At 35.5% G+C, this 19,696-nt stretch overlaps 3 protein-coding genes across 10 annotated transcripts; all 3 read right to left on the bottom strand.

Annotated features, from left to right (window-relative positions):
- Positions 1-2,608: 2,608 nt before the first annotated feature.
- On the bottom strand, positions 2,609-4,177 carry LOC130741358 (chalcone synthase 4-like). The gene is made up of 2 exons (XM_057594238.1): positions 3,870-4,177; positions 2,609-3,736 (listed from the first exon to the last, which is right to left on the bottom strand). The coding sequence occupies exons 1-2, from the start codon at positions 4,045-4,047 to the stop codon at positions 2,745-2,747; spliced, it is 1,170 nt and encodes a 389-aa protein (XP_057450221.1). The 5' UTR covers positions 4,048-4,177; the 3' UTR covers positions 2,609-2,744.
- Positions 4,178-8,099: 3,922 nt separating this feature from the next.
- Positions 8,100-9,720, bottom strand: LOC130741357 (chalcone synthase-like). The gene is made up of 2 exons (XM_057594237.1): positions 9,461-9,720; positions 8,100-9,235 (listed from the first exon to the last, which is right to left on the bottom strand). Exons 1-2 carry the CDS (start codon positions 9,636-9,638, stop codon positions 8,244-8,246), a joined length of 1,170 nt encoding a protein of 389 aa, XP_057450220.1. The 5' UTR covers positions 9,639-9,720; the 3' UTR covers positions 8,100-8,243.
- A 1,049-nt stretch (positions 9,721-10,769) lies between these two features.
- On the bottom strand, positions 10,770-18,514 carry LOC130741356 (uncharacterized). 8 transcript variants are annotated; one of them, XM_057594231.1, is made up of 8 exons: positions 18,343-18,510; positions 17,528-17,656; positions 16,725-17,210; positions 16,325-16,504; positions 13,245-15,411; positions 12,264-12,373; positions 11,972-12,084; positions 10,770-11,075 (listed from the first exon to the last, which is right to left on the bottom strand). In XM_057594231.1, the coding sequence occupies exons 3-8, from the start codon at positions 17,179-17,181 to the stop codon at positions 10,968-10,970; spliced, it is 3,135 nt and encodes a 1,044-aa protein (XP_057450214.1). In that variant the 5' UTR covers positions 17,182-17,210; positions 17,528-17,656; positions 18,343-18,510; the 3' UTR covers positions 10,770-10,967. The 8 variants fall into 8 exon arrangements, 6 of the variants coding, with proteins under 6 accessions (XP_057450214.1, XP_057450216.1, XP_057450215.1 ...); XM_057594233.1 differs by having other exon boundaries at positions 16,725-17,078; XM_057594232.1 differs by lacking the exon at positions 17,528-17,656.
- Positions 18,515-19,696: the final 1,182 nt, after the last annotated feature.

The raw sequence follows: 19,696 nt of genomic DNA, 5'->3' as shown, positions 1-19,696 counted from the left end.
TGAAGTGGTAGCTGAAGTTCACGAACATTTTTTATTCCACGATTTCTTTGTTTCCTTGTCTGGTCAATGGCTGGCGTGCGCGGTCTATGACCTTAAGATTACCAAGTTAGGTGGAAAATACCGGAGGATCGATGGCTTTCAATTTCAAGTATTAAGACCCACCCACTCTTATGAAGATAAATTATGTTAAGATCAAAACTAAACATTTATGTATTACGATAATATACAAATAAATTAGGTAAATTCTGTGGTACCCTCAATTTTTTTTGGGTATGGTACCCCCATTAAATAATTCTATAGATTATTATCATGTTATTCAAGGTAATACTACATCTTTAGATTTCACTTTATTTGTCAATTAACTTTATCTCATGAAATTAATTTTTTGATGAAAAATGTACGAGTGGTGGAAAAGAATAATGGTGATGAAGATGCGCGTAAAATGACCATGGTTGATGGATGCACAAAGCTCAGAAAACACAATTTTCAAATCTCAAGTGCCTAAGAATGGAACGCTGCATTACTATAATAGAACACAAGCAAAATTTTAACCGATACATGAGCCTTTATTGTTAAACCGACTCATTTTGAGTACCACACCTTAGACTGGCTTAAGGTATCACAGTAAGCCCCAAGAAATTAAGCAAACATAATAAAAACACCGGTGACTATACTTTATACTTGTTTGAGTTCAAAGAAATCACTGTAGTTGTTATTATTAAACTAGCAAGGGCCAAAGGAAATGTACATGTTTTTTTTAAATAGCGTAAAAAATAAAAAAATTACTTTAAAAACAATTTACAAACATGAGATAGTTGTGGAGTGAAACTGGTTCTTTCCGACGGAAAATTAAATCCGTCACAAAATATTTGACTGAAGAACTGAAATATTCAGTAAGAAGAGAGAATTAGCGACGGAAAATTAAATCTGTCACTAAATACAACTTTTCCGTGTAAAACGCTTCTGTGTCTACTTGGGACGGATTTTTACCCTCACAAAATTCCGTCGCTAAATCTTATTTTCTTATCATGTTCCGTAAGTTTAGCGAGGGAAATGAATCCGTCTCGATTTAGCGACGGAATAGCTTTAATGGTCATGCTGTCATTTTAACCATCTGTGCCGGTTTTTGCGACGGAATATTTCCTTTTAAAATATTTCGTCGCTAATTAGACAGTTTAAGTCAGCTTTTTGTGACAGATTTATTTTCCGTCGCAAATTACCAATAAAGTAAATTATGCTTCTTGTAAATCTCCAGTAATAGAGGTGAACCAAATAATATGCTTGCCCCACTTGTAAATCAAGTTTCTGATCTATAGCTCATGCAAGTTTAATATAAGAAGTAACTTCAACCCAGGCAATTAACAGTAAAATCTAAGCTTTCAATTTGAGGAAACTAAGCAAGCCTAACTAACCCATTCTGAGAAAGCGGATCCGAGCCAACACTTCAGACTCAATCTGCCTTGGTGTAGCTGTTATCACCTACTTAATTTATTAGAAAGACTAGCTAACATCTCCAGTAGAAAAATATGTATGAAAAAAATGAAAAATGGAGTAACTCAAAGATCAAGAATTGATGAGCACTCTTGTTTTGAAGCTATCAGAAGTTTGACTGTTGTTTCTCCAAGCTAAATCTGCATTAGAAGGGAAAAACATATTATGATAGACTCTTGGAGGTTTCTACTAACTATAGGTGGGTAGAAGCACTGATAAACAAACCTGATAGTTATTTGGGCCATCATGAACCAGTCCAAGCATCACCAGTGTATGGTCTAGCACAATCATTTGGGCAGCCAATTACCCTTTTAAGTTATAAACACAGACTCTTATACTTCAAACCAACCTAAATTGCAAAGTGAGAATTAAAAAGTGTCCTGATTAGTGATCTCCACCAAATCAATATTGTAATTTATGTCAATACTGACTTTCATCTGAAACAATAAACATCACAAATCCGCTCAACAATTTCTTTAATGACTTGCGCTCAGCATGTATCACCGTGTTTGATATCCAGTTAATGAATGAGCTATCCTGTTTAGCATAGGATTTGGAACCAGATTATCAGAAGTTTCTTCAACGTGCTTTTTATTCCCTCTTTTACTCCCAAGCATCAACTGTCATTGAAAGTTAGGTCTCTTCTTACTTTGGGAAAAACTCAGTACTGTTATAGATTTCAACACTTGACTGGCTGTCACTCTCCTCCATTTACATCACCGTCTGATAAGGACTTTTCCTTGCCCTTGTTTCTTGACATATAAATTCAGCTATTACAAGGAGAATGCATAACTGGAAATTTTTTAACACATAGTAGCATGATTTTACTGTCCAGGAATTTGTTTTTAATCTCATTGACTGGATTCTTATCCCTGCAAGACTAAGAGACACAAAAGGTACTGAGGCAAGGATTAGAAGGGGTTAGCCTCTCTTGGTGCTATAGGAGCCTTTATGGATAACTGTTCAATAAGTCTAAGACCAGCAACCTAACATGCTAACTGTGATATTGAAGGATGTAAAAAATAATCAACATGTCAAACATGCACTTGACAATAAAATAAGGGTCACATGTTTTCCAAACAATGATACATAAACATATATTCAGTTTTGAAACAAATGAAAAAAAGCAATTAGCCATTCATTATTTTGATTTGAACATACATAACCAAACTCAATATGAGTTTATTTTCTTCCTCACAGATACAAAATCTGATGAGTTTGAGTGTTACAAAATAATAAAATCATCAAACATATTATATAGTCACACTACGCAAAACAACAGTTTCAATGGTAAGTCCAGGTCCAAAACCGAATAACACACCCCATTCAAGTCCTTCCCCAGTGGTTTTGAGTCCATCTTGAGCTGATTTCCTTCTCATTTCATCTAAGATGAATAGGACACAGGCGCTTGACATGTTACCATATTCACTTAGCACTTCTCTAGTAGCTCTCATCTTTTCAGGTTTCAAGCTCAACTTCTGTTCAACTTGGTCTAGAATTGCTGGGCCACCTGGGTGTGCAATCCAAAAAATTGAATTGTAATCAGATATGCCTAGTGGTTGGAAGGCCTCAATTAGTGCTTTCTCAATGTTCTTTGAAACAATCCCAGGAACATCTTTAAGGAGATGAAATGTCAATCCAACTTCACGAAGGTGACCATCAATGGCTCCTTCACTATCTGGAGCAATAGTCTGTGCAGTCCAAACCAGTTCAAACAAAGGTTTCTCAATTTCAGGCACCGGATCAGAACCAACAATGAGTGCAGCTGCCCCGTCTCCAAACAATGCTTGTCCAACAAGGCTGTCTAGGTGAGTGTCACTAGGGCCACGGAAGGTAACTGCAGTTAGTTCAGAACAAACAACTAGCACACGAGCACCTTTGTTGTTCTCAGCCAAGTCCTTAGCCAAACGAAGCACCGTGCCACCTGCAAAGCACCCTTGTTGGTACATCATGTACCTTTTCACATATGGACGAAGACCTAAGAGTTTGGTTAGCTGGTAATCGGCACCGGGCATGTCTACACCACTTGTGGTGCAAAAGATTAAGTGGGTAATCTTGGACTTAGGCTGACCCCATTCTTTGATAGCCTTGACAGCAGCTTCTTTGCCTAGTCTAGGTACCTCTACGACCACCATGTCTTGCCTAGCATCCAGAGAAGGTGCCATATAAGCGCACATGTTGGGGTTCTCTTTCAAAAGATCTTCAGTCAAGTGCATATATCTCTTCTTGATCATTGACTTGTCACCTGAAATGAATTACAAAGAAACAACATTAGTACAACAAAATCAATCTGATAATGACTAGTCTGTCTAGCAATGTAAATGAATGTTATATAGAAAAAAAAAATGGAGCTAGAGAGAAAAATGTAGAATGCTTACACATGCGCTGAAATTTCTCCTTGAGCTCCGTTTTGTGCTCACTGTTAGTGACTCTGAAGTAGAAATCAGGATAGGTGCTTTGATCAACACAGTTAGGAGGATTAGCAGTGCCAATAGCGAAGATGGTTGCAGGGCCTTCGGCTCTTTGAGCCTTACGAATCTCAGCAACACTCACCATCTTCAAATTCTTTGTTTCTGAAAATAGGTTTGTAAGCAAAGAAATATGGATAGCAAATAAAGCAGTGCAATTTGAGCTAAGTTGCAGTAGTTGTTGTTGGTTGTGTAAGAGAGTTGTGGTGTGGAAACTTGTGTGAGGAGAAGGGAATTTATATGTGTGGTCCGTGCGAAGGTTGATTTTTGAGTTGAGTGTGGTAGCTGAGCATCACGTGCTGACTACTATTTTCATTCTTTCTTTATTCAACAATCAGTGACTATGTTTGGTCAATGGCTGGCTTGGCTTGGCTGCGCAGTCATAACCTTCCGAAGTTTGGTGGAAAATACCTCAATAATGATTCCTAAAAGTCTAAAACCATAGGTTTGGTGCTGACTACTATTTTTATTTTTTATTAAATAAAATTGTAAAACTGTTAAATGCCTACCAAACACATTTATACTTTACCTGGAAAAAATACTCTGGTAGTCATATTCCCATAACCGTAAGTGTTATTATGAGGAATATGCTATTGAATACATTTACTTTACAGTTACTGGCCATCACAATATACTTCACATAATCTCATATGGTCAAACAAACTCTCTATATGGTACTGGCATCGCAATATGTTATTGAATACATTTACTTTACCATTACTTAAGTATGTGTTTGAATTTCAGTTAGCATCATCGATAACAAAACCTAAGTGTGTTTGGAAAACTCTCCAACATTATTTTCCTATAATTTTTTATGTATGAAAATATGAGAAAAACTATATAACCTAGTGATAGCTTTATTTTTGTTTGTGACACAGTCAATTACCAGCTGTTTCTTTTAGATTGCCAGAAGCCCAGAACCATAGGTGCCAAAACTTGATTTATGGTGATTTTCCACTAACCGCTGGTACAGGGCGCCAGAAATTGTGTTTCATTTACCGGTGACACAAAGCCGCCACTATATAGGTCACCACAAGATGTATTTACTGGCAGTTTCAGACCCACAATCTGTACAATAAATTCCACATAAATCTTGCAGTCCACCACTGAGTGACAATTCTTAATTTCTTTGTTGTTCTATTCATACATTGTCTTTCAAACTCAAAATATACTGATGAAAGATAGCTCTAATGATCTTACTAGGCTTTTGGAAGTAGAAAATAAGATTATTCTGGATATTAAAACCCAGCATTGTACTATCCACTTTCCAAGCCAAATCCTTACCCTAATGTCTCCTGAATAAATAAGAACTACAGGAGACCAAATCCAGCAAGCACACTGAATTTTAATATTTATTTTGAAAAATAAGGACTACAGAAGGAGACCAAAATAACCAGGGAAACTGGAGAAACTAAAGGAACAGTCAGTTTGACTCTCTTTATATTGCATACCTCTACTTGTATCAAATATTTTAGTCTATGTGGATGACATAAGAGTTACTGGTGACTCTCTTAAAGTGATGCAGCTGATTGTTGACAGGTTGAATTCTGAGTTTGCATTGAAACAGCTTGGCCAATTGGATTATCTTTTGGAGGTTCAAGTTTAGCATTTGAAAGATGGATCTCTACTATTAGGATAATCCAAGTATATCCATGACTTGCTTGAGAGGGTTGTTATGTCTGAAGCAAAAGAAATTAGTACACCATGGAATCATTGGTTGCCCGATCCAGTACAGAGGCAGAATATAGGAGTCTCGCAAATACTGTAGCTGAATTACTCTGGGCTCAGTCATTGCTCACAGAATTGAAAATTCATTTTCAGACTCTAAGGGTATACTGTGATAATATGAGTGCAATTGCCCTAACTCATAATCCAGTTCTACACTCCAGAACTAAACATATGGAGTTGGATACTTTTTTTGTTCAGGAAAAGATTCTAAACAAGAGTTTAATTGTTGAGCATGGCACATCTCTTGATCAAAAGGCTGATATTCTCGCCAAAGCACTGTCTCCTATTCATTTTTCAGCTTTCACGCACAAACTCAATGTGGTTGACAAGTTTGCTTTCTAACCTTGAGTTTGAGGGGGCATATTAGAGTGTTATCTTTAGTTCTACACTGTTATGGTTCAGCTGTTCTGTTAGACTACTTGGTTTTCTACACTGGTATCTTTCAGATTGATTAGTTTGTAATAGTTAGCTTCTCTAAGAAGCTAAACTCTGCAGTTCTATATAAACAAAACTCATCTTGAACTCAGCAAGCTTTTCAGTTAATACAAATCTGAAACAGATTCATAGAAGAGTTTTTTTTCCAAACTTGCATTATGGGGCTTGATGCTGAATAGAAGAGTTTTTTTCCAATACACATCCCAGTCAATATTGTAAAATACATAAAACTCTCATATCAGAAAAGTTTACACTGAAACAAATTCCACACAACCGAAATGTCATGCCATCAGATAACTGAAACTGATTAAAAGCAGAAAAATTAAATAATTACATAGATATATTAGTATATTACCAACGATAGAGAGACAAACAAAGCCAAATTCATTTTTTTTCCAAATTTTAATTGTCTGTAAACCACAAGAAAATATTCATACTCAAATATTAGAAGGTACACTGAAACATTCATCAGGACATAAACTAAAGAAAGGGTACAATCTTTAGAAGGCTGAGCTTCATTCTCATATGGCTGCAAATCTCTTTCCACTGATGCAAGTCGATGATGCTGTTACAAAAATGTTGAGTAGCAATTGTAACACATAAATTTGCAAAAGGATGAATGACCCATGAAGAAGTAAGAAGCAAGAATAGGCATTAGACAGTATGTATTAACAATAAGCAAGAAATCATGCAGTTGACATAAATTCATGAAACCATTTCACTTTTGCATAAAAAGTTGATCCAAGATTCATGTTAATCTAAAAACAATAAACCACGTTATATAGCATAATTGTATTTTAAAAAGTTGCATATTCCACACAAACGACCAACACTCACACTAACGAAAATGTAATACATGCATAATTAAATTAAAGAGAGTCATTCCTGCCAATTTTAATTATAATAAAAGGATCAACTACAATTTTTTGCAGAAAATCAAGGATCAGAACATTTCAACCAAGAGAAAGGACCACGAAACAAATGTACAACCTCAATAAGTACGTTATAAATGACTGTAGCATGGAGCCATGAGCACTTCAGTATTTGATGAAATTTCTAGTATCAGGCACCATAAGGATAATAAAACCAGCAAATGAACAGAAAGATGAGGATCATTAATTAAACATATCAAATCAATGTTATTGAGCCTGGGCATGGTGAATCTGAACTGAAGAAAGCAACTCGGGCCTCTCAGTCAGGTCTTAGGCCTGAGTAAGATTTCTTCTGCCTTCTCAGAAGCCAATATAGCTTGGGTAAAAAATGACTCAATGAGAAATCTATATGTATCAAATCTAACAGGTGAACTGTAAAGGGCTACCTTTTGAGGTTGGTTGGAACAAAGTAGAGAAAAAAGCATTTCTCTGGTCTCTCTCATAAGTATATTGCCCAGCAAAAAGAAAAGGCTACAGTGCTACACTTAGGTAATACTTAAAACAATTCAACCTGAATAATACTTCCACAGACAAAGTGAGATTCTTCCAATTAAGCAAACACTCACAAAATAAGATAATAAAGCATAGTTTTTACCTTCCTCTTCTTTAGGACAAGATCCAAGCACCAGCAGCCTCTGCCACAACCAAGAAGGAAATTAACTTAAATAGGTAAAAGCATCCAAAATGAATCGATATTTTATCAGCTTAGAATTCAAAATGAATACAATGATAAAAGCAGCATACGAAACTGAAGCAGAGTGGTGCCAATCAAGTGTAGATGGAAATACCAAATGAACACCATATCCATGTCTTATAGAAATACTTGTAATTTCCCTGCTGCTACCTCAGCTACGATGATAGCAAGGAGCTATTTTCTATGGGAATGATCAATTCTCAGTGGCTTATTCTGTCTACAACCAAACCAAGACCACTGATTTTCGGCTATCAGATTAAAAATTGTTGAGTTATGTAATCAAACACTTCAGTGTAACTGATGAAGCTATTCAAAATGAAACACTACATTGTAAAGGATGCATTAAAAAAATAGAATAAAGCTACTAACCATTCATTAATTTAATTTGAACATACATAACCAAACTCCATATGAGTTTATTTTCTTTCTCAAAGATTCAATACAGAATCTAGTGAGTTTGTTGAAGTTACATAATAAATAAAACAATCAGGCATATTATATAGCCACACTACGCAAAACAACGGTTTCAATGGTAAGTCCAGGTCCAAAACCGAATAACACACCCCATTCAAGTCCTTCACCAGTGGTTTTGAGTCCATCTTGAGCTGATTTCCTTCTCATTTCATCTAAGATGAATAGGACACATGCACTTGACATGTTACCGTATTCACTTAGGACTTCTCTAGTGGCCTTCATCTTTTCAGGTTTCAAACCCAACTTCTGCTCAACTTGGTCAAGAATTGCCGGGCCACCTGGGTGTGCAATCCAAAAAATTGAGTTGTAATCAGATATGTTCAATGGTTGGAAGGCCTCAACTAGTGCTTTATCAATGTTTTTTGAAACAATCCCAGGGACATCTTTAAGGAGATGGAACGTCAATCCAACTTCACGAAGGTGACCATCGATGGCTCCGTCACTATCTGGAGCAATAGTTTGTGCAGTCCAAACTAGTTCAAACAAAGGTTTCTCAATTTCAGGCACTGGATCAGAACCAACAATGACCGCAGCTGCTCCGTCTCCGAACAAAGCTTGCCCCACAAGGCTGTCTAGGTGAGTGTCATTAGGGCCACGAAATGTAACCGCAGTAATCTCAGAACAAACAACTAGCACACGTGCACCTTTGTTGTTCTCAGCCAAGTCTTTAGCCAAACGAAGCACCGTGCCACCTGCAAAGCACCCTTGTTGGTACATCATGTACCTTTTCACAGATGGGCGAAGACCCAAGAGTTTGGTGAGTTGATAATCAGCACCAGGCATGTCTACACCACTTGTGGTGCAAAAGATTAAGTGAGTAATCTTAGATTTTGGCTGGCCCCATTCTTTTATAGCCTTTGTTGCAGCTTCTTTCCCTAACCTTGGTACCTCTACCACCACCATGTCCTGCCTAGCATCCAAAGATGGTGCCATATAAGCACAAAGGTTGGGGTTCTCTTTCAAAATTTCTTCATTCAAGTACATATATCTCTTCTTGATCATAGACTTGTCACCTGAAATCAATTATAAAGAAACAACATTAGTACAATAAACTCAAGACAACACGAAAATCAATTTGATAATGACTAGTCTTGCAAATTGTATTGTTAAGAAGTAGTATATATATTTCTTTGAAGTCTATACTCTAATGGACCGATTGAAGAGTGAGTAACTTTTACAAATCTGATACGTCTAGGAATTGATAAATGATGATTAAAAAAGACAAAAAAATTGCTTACACATGCGCTGAAACTTCTCCTTAAGCTCTGTCATGTGTTCACTGTTGGTGATTTTGAAGTAGAAATCAGGATAAGTGCTTTGGTCAACACAGTTTGGTGGATTTGCAGTGCCAATAGCCAGGATGGTTGCTGGGCCTTCAGCCCTCTGGGCCTTACGAATCTCAGCTACACTCACCATCTTTTCTTCTGAAGTTTTCTAGTTGCAGTGGTTGTTGTTGGTACTGTAAGAGAGTTGTGGTTGTGGAAAGTAATGAGGGGAAGTAGCAATTTATATGCATGTGTTTGTGTTGTGTGGGAAGGTGGATGGAGAAAGGGAATTGGAGGGTGGTAGCTGAAACTCACGTGCTGACTAACATTTTCAATGTTCAATAATATATAGTGATATGGTCTATGGCTGGCTGAATGAATGCTTCGTCACCAAACCAGGGATCATGGCAGTTTGGTCAATGTGTCTGGCTTGGCAGCTCAGTCTAACCAGCATACCAATGTTTGGTGGGAAATACTCGGATGACTTTTAAGTTCTAAGCCCGTGCACCATATCACTGGATTTCAGATATATTTTTCATATATTCATACATCTCTTTTTTCTTTATATATCTATTTTTTTTCTTTCTAATCATATCTCTCATTTCTCGCTCTTTTATTTCTATCTTTCTCTAATGATACGTAGATGGAATGAGCATAAAGAAACAATTTTCTATTAGGCTGTTCTTTTTTTTTGGGAATCCTTTAGGCATTCTAGGATTGCGTTATTTTAAGATATCTTAAAAGTTTTTTTTTTTTTAATTTAATATGAGAATACAAATTTCTGTATTTGATATAAGTTATGTAAATAAAATCTCGGACATGATTTATGTTTAGGAAAGATGTTCACTCGCATTTTTATTAAATAAAATTGTAAAATATTATTGGAAATAAATATGTACTAAAACATTTGAAAACACCTTCCTCTAATTTTGATGTACGAAAAAACATACTATAGGATCAAACATTTGTTACCGTCTTATTGACAGTTATGATATATACACACCTCTCCCCTCCTTTTTCACTTTTATTTCTATTTATTTCTTTTTTCTCTATCAATCAAATCACATATCACATCTTCACTTTCTCTCTCATTTCTCTCTATCTCTCTTCCTCCACCTTTCTACACCTCAAAAATGAGGTGTGAAGATATAATTATTCTCTTATTTATGGTGTCAAATGCAGAAAATGCGTATAATCAATTAAGCTGAAACTAACAATAACAAAATTAAACTAATAAACTTACAACCAAAAAACTGTCAAATGAATTATTTATGTGATTGGATGAATAAATATATAATTCCTTTAAATCGAATCACTGTTGTTTTTTACATAAATCTTTAAAAATAAAAATATGTTTATAATTATTAGTGAAAAAATTAAGAAAACTTCCCCAAACTGAATATATCCTACCATCCTAATATAAAAGAGAGAGAACAAAATGCTTATGTGGTAATTACTTATATATACACTTAATAAATTTCTACAGACCTAACATTCTTTTCATCTTAAGTTTCTTTATCAGCTCTTCTTCTGATGGAATCTGAACACCAGCTTCTGAGCTGGTAGACCACCATTCCATGATTTCTTCCTGCATAAAACGAGACAAATGAGAAAATTATTGTGTTTGGAAACACATTCCGTGTAATGGAAGTTAAGAAAAAGCAATTTTCATCCTAATCCAGTAACTTTGATCCATTGGCTTTTTCACCGAGGAAAGCTGCAAAACTCCATTAAAACCCATCTTAATTTCAATCCAAACATGCACCAATACCAATTTCTTTTGTTTAGTTATAAATAGAAATAAAATACAGGGAAGATAAAAAAAAAGGGATTTACATTAATTTTTTCTCCACACTCATAAGAAGAAACAGAGATAGAAGGATAATTATATTGAGATATAAATCTATCCACCTACTCACTATTATCTCAAAAGAATATAAAGTTCATTCAATATAATATTTCTATCCTCTCACTATTTCATCCATCCAAGGAAGATAAATGAAGTTTCCCCTTTTTTTTCTTTAATTTTTTCCTCCATCTAGACATATAAGATCATCTTATTTTCCGGGGTGTAACCGGGGTCCTTGTAACAAAAAAAAATCTTATTTAATTTCATTTACATTTTCTCTTTTCCACATTTTTCTTTCCATCCATTTTCTATCTTCACATTTTCTTTCGGCTTCCAATCAAATCATTAATCAAGTCAAAATGGACATGAAAACTAAAAGCTTAAATAACAATAGGTACACAATAAGAAACAAGGGAAAAGTAATAAGAGCAATTCTCACATGAGCACAATGCATGCTTATATTATACTTTATAGGCACAACCAATCAAAACACAATAATATTCAAATAATTTCAGCAGAAGTTTCTATGTCTTTTATCTTAATGCATAATGAGCTTTTGATTGGTTATGCTTGCACAGACTATGCTATAACAAGAATTGCTCAAGCTCAACTAAGAAATGAGAATTGATTATTACCTCAAGAAAATCATGATTGGATATATACTGAGTTTGGACCATACACTTGATCCCCCCCATTTTCACTGAGAGAGATTTTCTTATATTCTGCTCTGAACTATGTGTTTCGGTCTCTGTTCATACAGGAGAACAAGAAAATAAGAAAAAGCCAACAAAATAATAAAAATAAAACACTAGCCGCCAATAGTCTCATCAAACCAATGAAAAACTCCAGGGATATCCATAATGAGGTAAAGTAACTTAATTCATGCATATTTCACATTCAAAGAATAAGTTGTGATTTTAGTTATACCATTTATATATGCCACATGGTATCCAGTTCCACCTAGCCCTTCTTCCCACTTCCCAAGCCGCAGGCGCAAGAAAAAACCATCAAGTTTTGACCGATCAGCATTTATCCATCTAATGTAAAGGACATTCTGTTCAGTAAAAGTCACAGATCCAAGTGTTTTATAAGTGAGAAAAGTACAGTATTTTTAGATAAGGTCTCTGCCTATTTTTAGACACAAGTTATGTTCATTGTTCCTTTTGTTTTCAGTTAATACTTTACCAGCCAGGAAAATTAGCAAAATAGAGGCTCTTGCCCTATCAAATAAAGAGGCATAAGCAGTATTTGTAAATAAATACTTTACTGTGTCTATAAAAAACTAACCTACTTTTCTGTGTTTATTCAATTGTCTTAACAGATGAAATTTTAATTGTGACTAAAACCCTAATGTCTCAATTTTACATGGATGAAAAGTATATTTAATCCAAAATATTTTGTCAGCTCTTTAATCTTGCTCCCCCTAACTAAAATACTGGCTCCGCCCCTGAAGGGGTCCATATGATCATATATATGAGAAAGGAGGAGTCAAGGGCGGCCTAATGATAAAACAAATTCAAGCCATAAAGCAGCACTCTAGATCAATATACTTACAAATCTAGTTTAGAAAGATTTCCCCTCTAATGAATATTGTTTTTTTGAATGTTTGTTTAACCAGATTGTGCAAGCCTTGCAGGCCTAGTGGTTCCTTTCATGAAAAGCTACCAAACCCGGGAAAATAAAATTGTGAACAACTGAAAACTATGGTTTCAAAATCTGACCTCTACCATATACCAATTCACTATGATTTAAGCATAAATTCTTGGGTTGAGAAGAATTATTTTCAACCTTATGTAATTTAGCAATTATCATAGGTTACTTACAGTTTATAAACGGGCCATAAACCACACAACAACTAGCTTTTTTACATGAATGACATAGTATTAGTTAGTCGTCTTGCATTATTACCTCAAGATGTCAGTGCGGGACAATCGAAGCTTTTTCACTGCATCAAAGATTCCTTTTGGTATGTGTGAAATCTGCCTTCCAGTCAATCTGGATGGAGATGTTATTGGATTTCCTTTGAATTTGTTTTCCTCTGAACTTGAACTGCATTGTTTCTTGAATGATGCACTGCAACCTATCTTGAAGGTTGTCTTTTCATTTAATTTCCGCTTCAAATTAATATTCTGATTTGCTTGGTGATCACTTCCATCGTTGATAGTACCACCGGATAAAATTAGGCCAGCCTTACCACTCAGAAACCTTGAACTCCCTTCAATGCTTGGGATTAAATGTTCTCCGCTAAGAATGCAATCATTGACCAAGGGTTTAACTTCCCATTCATGTTTCCTTTTTGAGATTGAAGTAGGACATGAAATTGCCCAGTGGTTAGTCTGAAAACATTTAATGCATATACAGGGACTTCCTTCCAATTCTCCATATGAATTCATATTCTTTTGGAGATCTTCTAGCTCGCCTTCCGCAATTTCTGAGCAATCACAGAGTTGGTGACCTCTTGTCCCACAAAACAAACAAAACAGAACTACCTGAGAGGTACAATCTGCTTTGTTTGTCGGTGTGGTATGTTTGATGGCACCAAATCTCCTTGCAAACATTGAAGTCATCAGTACAGAGTTTCTGAATCCTGGGGAAGATGAAAGGCTGTTGAAATTATTATGGACATTATTGTCCTTATCTTCATGAAGACCAGTGAAAGCCTCTGTGGCATTAGCGGGTTGTTCTCTAGTTTCTTCAATTCTACAGTTTTTCTTCATATACGAAATGTGTTTATGGCAATCATTGATGTGGACTTGAGATTCATATCTCTCATCTAGGTGATCAGAAATAACCAAGGGTGCAGTCGATTTTGGAGAAAATCGAGTTATCCACATATTTCCTGGAGCATCTCTTCCAAGACAGATATTGTCTGCTTCCTTTCTCTCAGATGGTGCAGTGGAATCAATATTCTCAGTATTATTTGTATTTTGTCTGGATGAAGATGAATTTGATGCCATTGTTTCCTTCTCCTTTATAAGGCCTAAGATGGAACAATTTTCATCCTCAACTGGGTTGTTTTTGCTGCTTTCCTGACTGTTAAAAATATTTGCATGAATAATCATAGGCTGCGAGGACGGACCAGCATCATATCTCCGAGTACATGCTTCAGAAGAGCTGTTTTTCTCTGCACAACAGGTTATTGGAGTAGCATCAATTCCCTGTACCATGTTACTTGGCTCTAAATCCTCACTACCCTCTCCTTCTTGACGAAAAGTTCTTGTTCCTACATTCTTCAAACTTGAACAATACATGGACTGAAAAATGGACTTGAATCCTGTATTTTTTGGCCCAGGATCTTGACTCATTTTGCATGTGACAAGTTTCTCATCAGGCCGCCGTAGATCATGATAATCTCGATTTGCGAGAGTAACAGCCAAAGTGTTTGAACCATTTTGAATTGAATGTGAGAGTCCTTTTACCATGTTTGATATCCAGTTAATGAATGAAATATCCTTTTTAACATAGGATTTGGAACCAGAAGTTTCTTCAACGTGCTTTTTCTTCACTCTTTTACTCCCAAGAATCAACTGCTGTTGAAAGTTAGGTCTCTTCTTACCCTTGGGAAAAAACTCAGTACTGTTACAGCTTTCAACACTTGATTGACTGTCATTCTCCTCCTTTGATAATCTTACATTTGCATCACCGTCTGATAAGGACTTTTCCTTGCCTTTGTTTCTTGACATATTAATTCTGCTATTACATGGAGAATGCATAACTGGAAGAATTTTATCACATAATAGAATCATTTTTTTGTCATGAGATTTGTTTTTAATCTCATTAGCAATAACTCCGCTTGTCGCAGGACATGCAGCATTGCAGTTGACAGGTTGTATATCATTCTCAGCACTAGATTCCGATTTTTCTAAAGGACTCTTGCCGGAGGATGTTACATTAGCTCCTGGAATTATAGGCTCAACAGTAGCATGTAAATCATCTTCTACAACTGCCTTTTTTCCAGTACCAATATCTACACCTCCAATGGAGGGTCTCCCTGGTGAAGGATTTCGCTCCATGGTAGGTTTAGCTTCATCTGATTGAAGTAATAAAGCATCAAATGGCCTTTGGTCAACATGACCTGCAGGAAAATCAGGATGCATAACACATTTCAGGCATGCACAAAAAGAAGAATTTTCTTAAACAAAAAATGTGCAATAAATTATGCTCTAAACATAAAGGATATGTTTTAAATTATGGAATCTATGTATTTAGATTAACAACCTGTAAACTATCAGCTATTCTTTCCTTTTATACAGATAAAAAAGAAGTAACAAATATCAAACAAATTATAATGTGTTCCAACTTCCAACAATGAGTAAGAGCCTAAAAGGTATCCTGAGATAAGAGCCCTAGCAACACAGCCTTTTCAACACACTACGTGATTGACTTATTTTTAAAAAAGTCAACACATTTTTTAAAAAGTTCGGAAAATGTGTTAGACTTTTGAACAAATAAACCAATCACATGGAGTTTGTTGGAGAGCATGTTCAAAAGAGTGTGTTGCTAGCATTCCTCATCCTAAAATGCTTGAATTCATATCATTGCAGGACTAAAAGGCGCCAAAGGATGCACCAAAGGTGCTGAGACAAGAAGTTAGACTAAGCCAACTGTGATATTACAGGAGCTCACCTTGCTAAATAACTACTGAATAAGTCTAAGACCAGCAATCTAACATGACACCTGTGATACTAAAGGGTGTAAAAGTAATCTACATGTCAAAAGAATAACTAGTTGTCAACTCTTACCAACAGCTTAGGACTTTGTAAATTGAACATCATAACCTTTTCTATTTTTACTACAAACTTTATGCTTGAATAGTTAACTTATAAGCAAAGTCAATGCATAATAGTCAATTATTTTACTATTTTAATTTTTTAGCGTTAACACCTTTACTAATGCATTCGCTTTTTGGAAGCTCTTGCCTAAGGCATTAAAACTCAGTACCACAAGGGAGGATTTTGCCTCTTAACTACCTTGATGACAACACATACCTGAAATAGCAGAAAATTTGTTTCCCGTTGTCCCAGATATTTGATCAGTTCCAATCTTGGCTTGATCACCACCAGTACTCTTCTCCCAATCATTTGCTAGATTCTCATTTTGATCATTAGACAAATTAGGTGCTCTTTCTGAAGTGTTCATTTCCTCCTTATTACCACTAGATCCAGCTCCTGCCAGATAAGAGTTCTGTATGATTGAGAAAAATGATTCCAGGAAAAAGTGACTGGTAAGAAACTAAGCAAGATCATAATTCCCAATAAGCCATTCAACTAATTAAGATAACTGGTGCATTTCTTTGTCCTTCAATAAGGTTTATTAAAGCCTAAAAGTTTACAGTAAACCCCCTTTCCATGCATCTATAGGGGATGAGCAAGAAGATTCTGTCATTACCTATATCATTTTCTTCATATACTTTACACTCAGGGTTGACACCTGAATCAGTAGTTGGATTCATAGTAGAAGCATATGTTGCAGCAATATCACTGTTGGTACATATGACAGCTATAGGTTTTACAAGAACATCACCCACAGGTTCATCAGCGGTAAGCCTGCCGCCAGTTACACTTTGTGGTGGAGAAAGAACCATACAGCTTGGTCCAACATCCCGAAAAAGATAACTACTCTGATCAGCAAAGCTTGAATCAGCACATTGAATTCTCAAACCTTTACTAGGAGACCAAACTATCTCAGATAGGGGATCAGTGGCAGCAAATGTCAGATCAACCCTGGAAGCTGCATTTGCACCTGCACGCGGGTCATTTTTCAAAATTTTCCAAATGCAGTGGTTAGCATTATTTTGAAAATGTTCATTATCAGTATTTGATTTAAACTCGTTTTCTTCACTCATCTTCAGAGGGATAAAATCTTCACAAACTCCTGAAATGTTATTACAATCAGAATTAACCTCCTATGTAGCACTTAAAATGAAAATTAGGAATGCAGGGCATATATAAAAATGTAAAGTTAAGTAAACTAATTCCATAACACTAAGCCCAGCATCAAATTATTTGACCGAATTATGGGTTACTTATTAATTGGTTTTCTGATATACATCTTATTAGAAGACACCATGAACACACACATTTGTTCTACCTATTCCTCCTATATGGGGAAAAACAACTAGCGTTAATTTAAGCATTATAAAAAATGCAGGATGTGATGAAGTTGAAAACAGTGTCAAGGACAATTCATACCAAAAGACCAAGTTATTAGGCACTGGCATATGAATGGTTTGCATCTCTAACATGTTTCCTTCTGCTGAAATTACCAAGTTACTAGCAATATTAGGCATGGACAAAGAATAGGATCACCATCACCTAGTGCTGAAATTGAAATTAATTCAATTAGAAGAATGGGAGTAGTGAGGATCCAATTCTACATAATTTCACCAAGGATAGTCTAATACAATGACCACCAGTACAAAAGGTTAAGTTGGAAGGTGCAGCAGTTCCTGTCTGTACACATTTGACTACTGCCATAACAGCAAAAACACAAGAGAAAGAAAAATAACAAACTATGGAACATATTCTTGGTATTAAAGGTTTCGAGTCCGTTCGGAAGCCCACCAAAGAGCACTAATAGGAACCTTTTTCAAGTAGATAAGCTTCAGTAAGTAATTCTCTTTAGTCTGTATCCAAACATGAACATGACTGAATTCATCGTTGGCATATCTTGGATAACGATAATATGAGTAAAACTTGTATGCCATCCTACAAACTTCAAAGATAACACAAGCCAATAGATTCTTCCTAGGATCAACCACACCCCATGACCCCAATAACAACCATAAAGTGTTTCTACCCTGCCTGTTTTCTTATTATAGCCCTCACATCCACACCCAACTCAAGCATGTGTTACAGATAAACCTTGTACAAGGTATCTATCTTCTAAGGATAAATTGACTATAACATGAAGTCAAAATCTTTCTTCCATTGGGCATACATAGAAAAGGTCATTCATTCCAAAAGGGTCAGTAGCAATACAAAAGAGAGTGAGAAATGATGCATACCTGTTTTGTTTGATCCACACTAAACGATGAGGCAAGTACTATCTATATGAGGAAGTGGAGCAGAAAGAACGTTTTTAGATTGTGGTGAGAGAGAGAAAGTGGAGTATAGCAAGCACCAAGCAGTAGCAAGACATGTTATGTCTGCCAGCCGTCATGCCATAACAGATACATGAAGGTGCTTACCTGTTATTCAGCTACATGAGGTTCATGATCTGCCACGTGGAGACATTCTTTGCCAATGATCGACTACCCACGTATAATTGGTAACTCTTGAATATCGTACAGTGATAATTCATTACACGTTATGAGACATGAATTAATTAACTAGCAGAGTGTAGCAGTAGTATATCTTGCTTCTTTATTCACTGAACCTATCGTATATAGCCGGGAAGATTCACACGTTGGTTGGGAATTGGGATAACTATTTTAGTTGGAGTTTTTTTCCTGCAGGGACTCAAACTTGAGATAGAAATAAAATATTTAGAGTGTTTGGATTTGTGTTGAAAACATGGTTAACACATCGTTAAATTTTACATATATGGCAATATGTAATTTCTTCAAAATACATGGAATCATATTTGCCATAGTTCTAACACCAAAAATCCAAAATAGAGATATGACGAACTAATCATGACATTTTAGTCTTAACACTTAAATTTACTTCACTAAATATATATAATTCTTCAATCATTCATAATAATGGATTAATCATCAATTAATCAATTATAATATATAAAAAATAGCATTTGTATAGCATGAGTCATCATTTCTAATAGCAACATCATGCAAACAAATACGTACATGTTAGCTCAATTAGTAAGAAGTAAGGACAAACCACTTCTTTTTAGAAAATTGTGTGTTCGATCTCCCCTTGATGTATAGAGTAGGGACTATGTTGGTGGACAATATGTAAGAATTTGTGTTAGCAACATATAATCTCGGGAGACATGTCATCACTCGTGGTGGTAACCGGAGCCAAGCCTACCCAATCTTTTATCCACCAGAAAATAATCAAATTCATTTCATGTTTTCAACTAAATTAATTTTTAGTAATATTAATTCTAACTAGCAAATAATATATCAATCAAATATTATCTTAAATTAAAATCAAGTTATTACTATTAAAAATATAATATGTAATAAATATTTTTTATAAAAATTCTGTAGTAAAGTTAAGGCTTAAATATGATTGCAAGTAAGTTTGCTTTGATTTAATAAGTTTCTCCGACGCCCCTATTTTAATTTCAGTCTTTTGATGACTTTGGTCACTCTCGTTGACTCTGTCATGAAGTGGCTAATAGAGCCTCACGTTAACATTTTAATAATTTTAATTAGATAGAATCTTACATTAAAA

The sequence above is a fragment of the Lotus japonicus genome, chromosome 2 (assembly GCF_012489685.1).
Source record: "Lotus japonicus ecotype B-129 chromosome 2, LjGifu_v1.2".
NCBI lineage: Eukaryota > Viridiplantae > Streptophyta > Magnoliopsida > Fabales > Fabaceae > Lotus > Lotus japonicus.
This window is presented reverse-complemented; position numbering and strand designations above follow the sequence as displayed.

What these genes read in the sequence shown, in the direction of transcription:
- LOC130741358 (XM_057594238.1), bottom strand. Translation starts at nt 4,047, where the DNA reads ATGGTGAGTGTTGCTGAGATTCGTAAGGCTCAAAGAGCCGAAGGCCCT. An exon ending in GGAGAAATTTCAGCGCATGT is followed by an intron (nt 3,737 to 3,869) that starts GTAAGCATTCTA and finishes AATTCATTTCAG; the next exon opens with GTGACAAGTCAATGATCAAG.
- LOC130741357 (XM_057594237.1), bottom strand. Translation starts at nt 9,638, where the DNA reads ATGGTGAGTGTAGCTGAGATTCGTAAGGCCCAGAGGGCTGAAGGCCCA. An exon ending in GGAGAAGTTTCAGCGCATGT is followed by an intron (nt 9,236 to 9,460) that starts GTAAGCAATTTT and finishes AATTGATTTCAG; the next exon opens with GTGACAAGTCTATGATCAAG.
- LOC130741356 (XM_057594231.1), bottom strand. Translation starts at nt 17,181, where the DNA reads ATGAGTGAAGAAAACGAGTTTAAATCAAATACTGATAATGAACATTTT. An exon ending in CAAATTTTCTGCTATTTCAG is followed by an intron (nt 15,412 to 16,324) that starts GTATGTGTTGTC and finishes ATTTTCCTGCAG; the next exon opens with GTCATGTTGACCAAAGGCCA. An exon ending in CCATGTGGCATATATAAATG is followed by an intron (nt 12,085 to 12,263) that starts GTATAACTAAAA and finishes CTGTATGAACAG; the next exon opens with AGACCGAAACACATAGTTCA.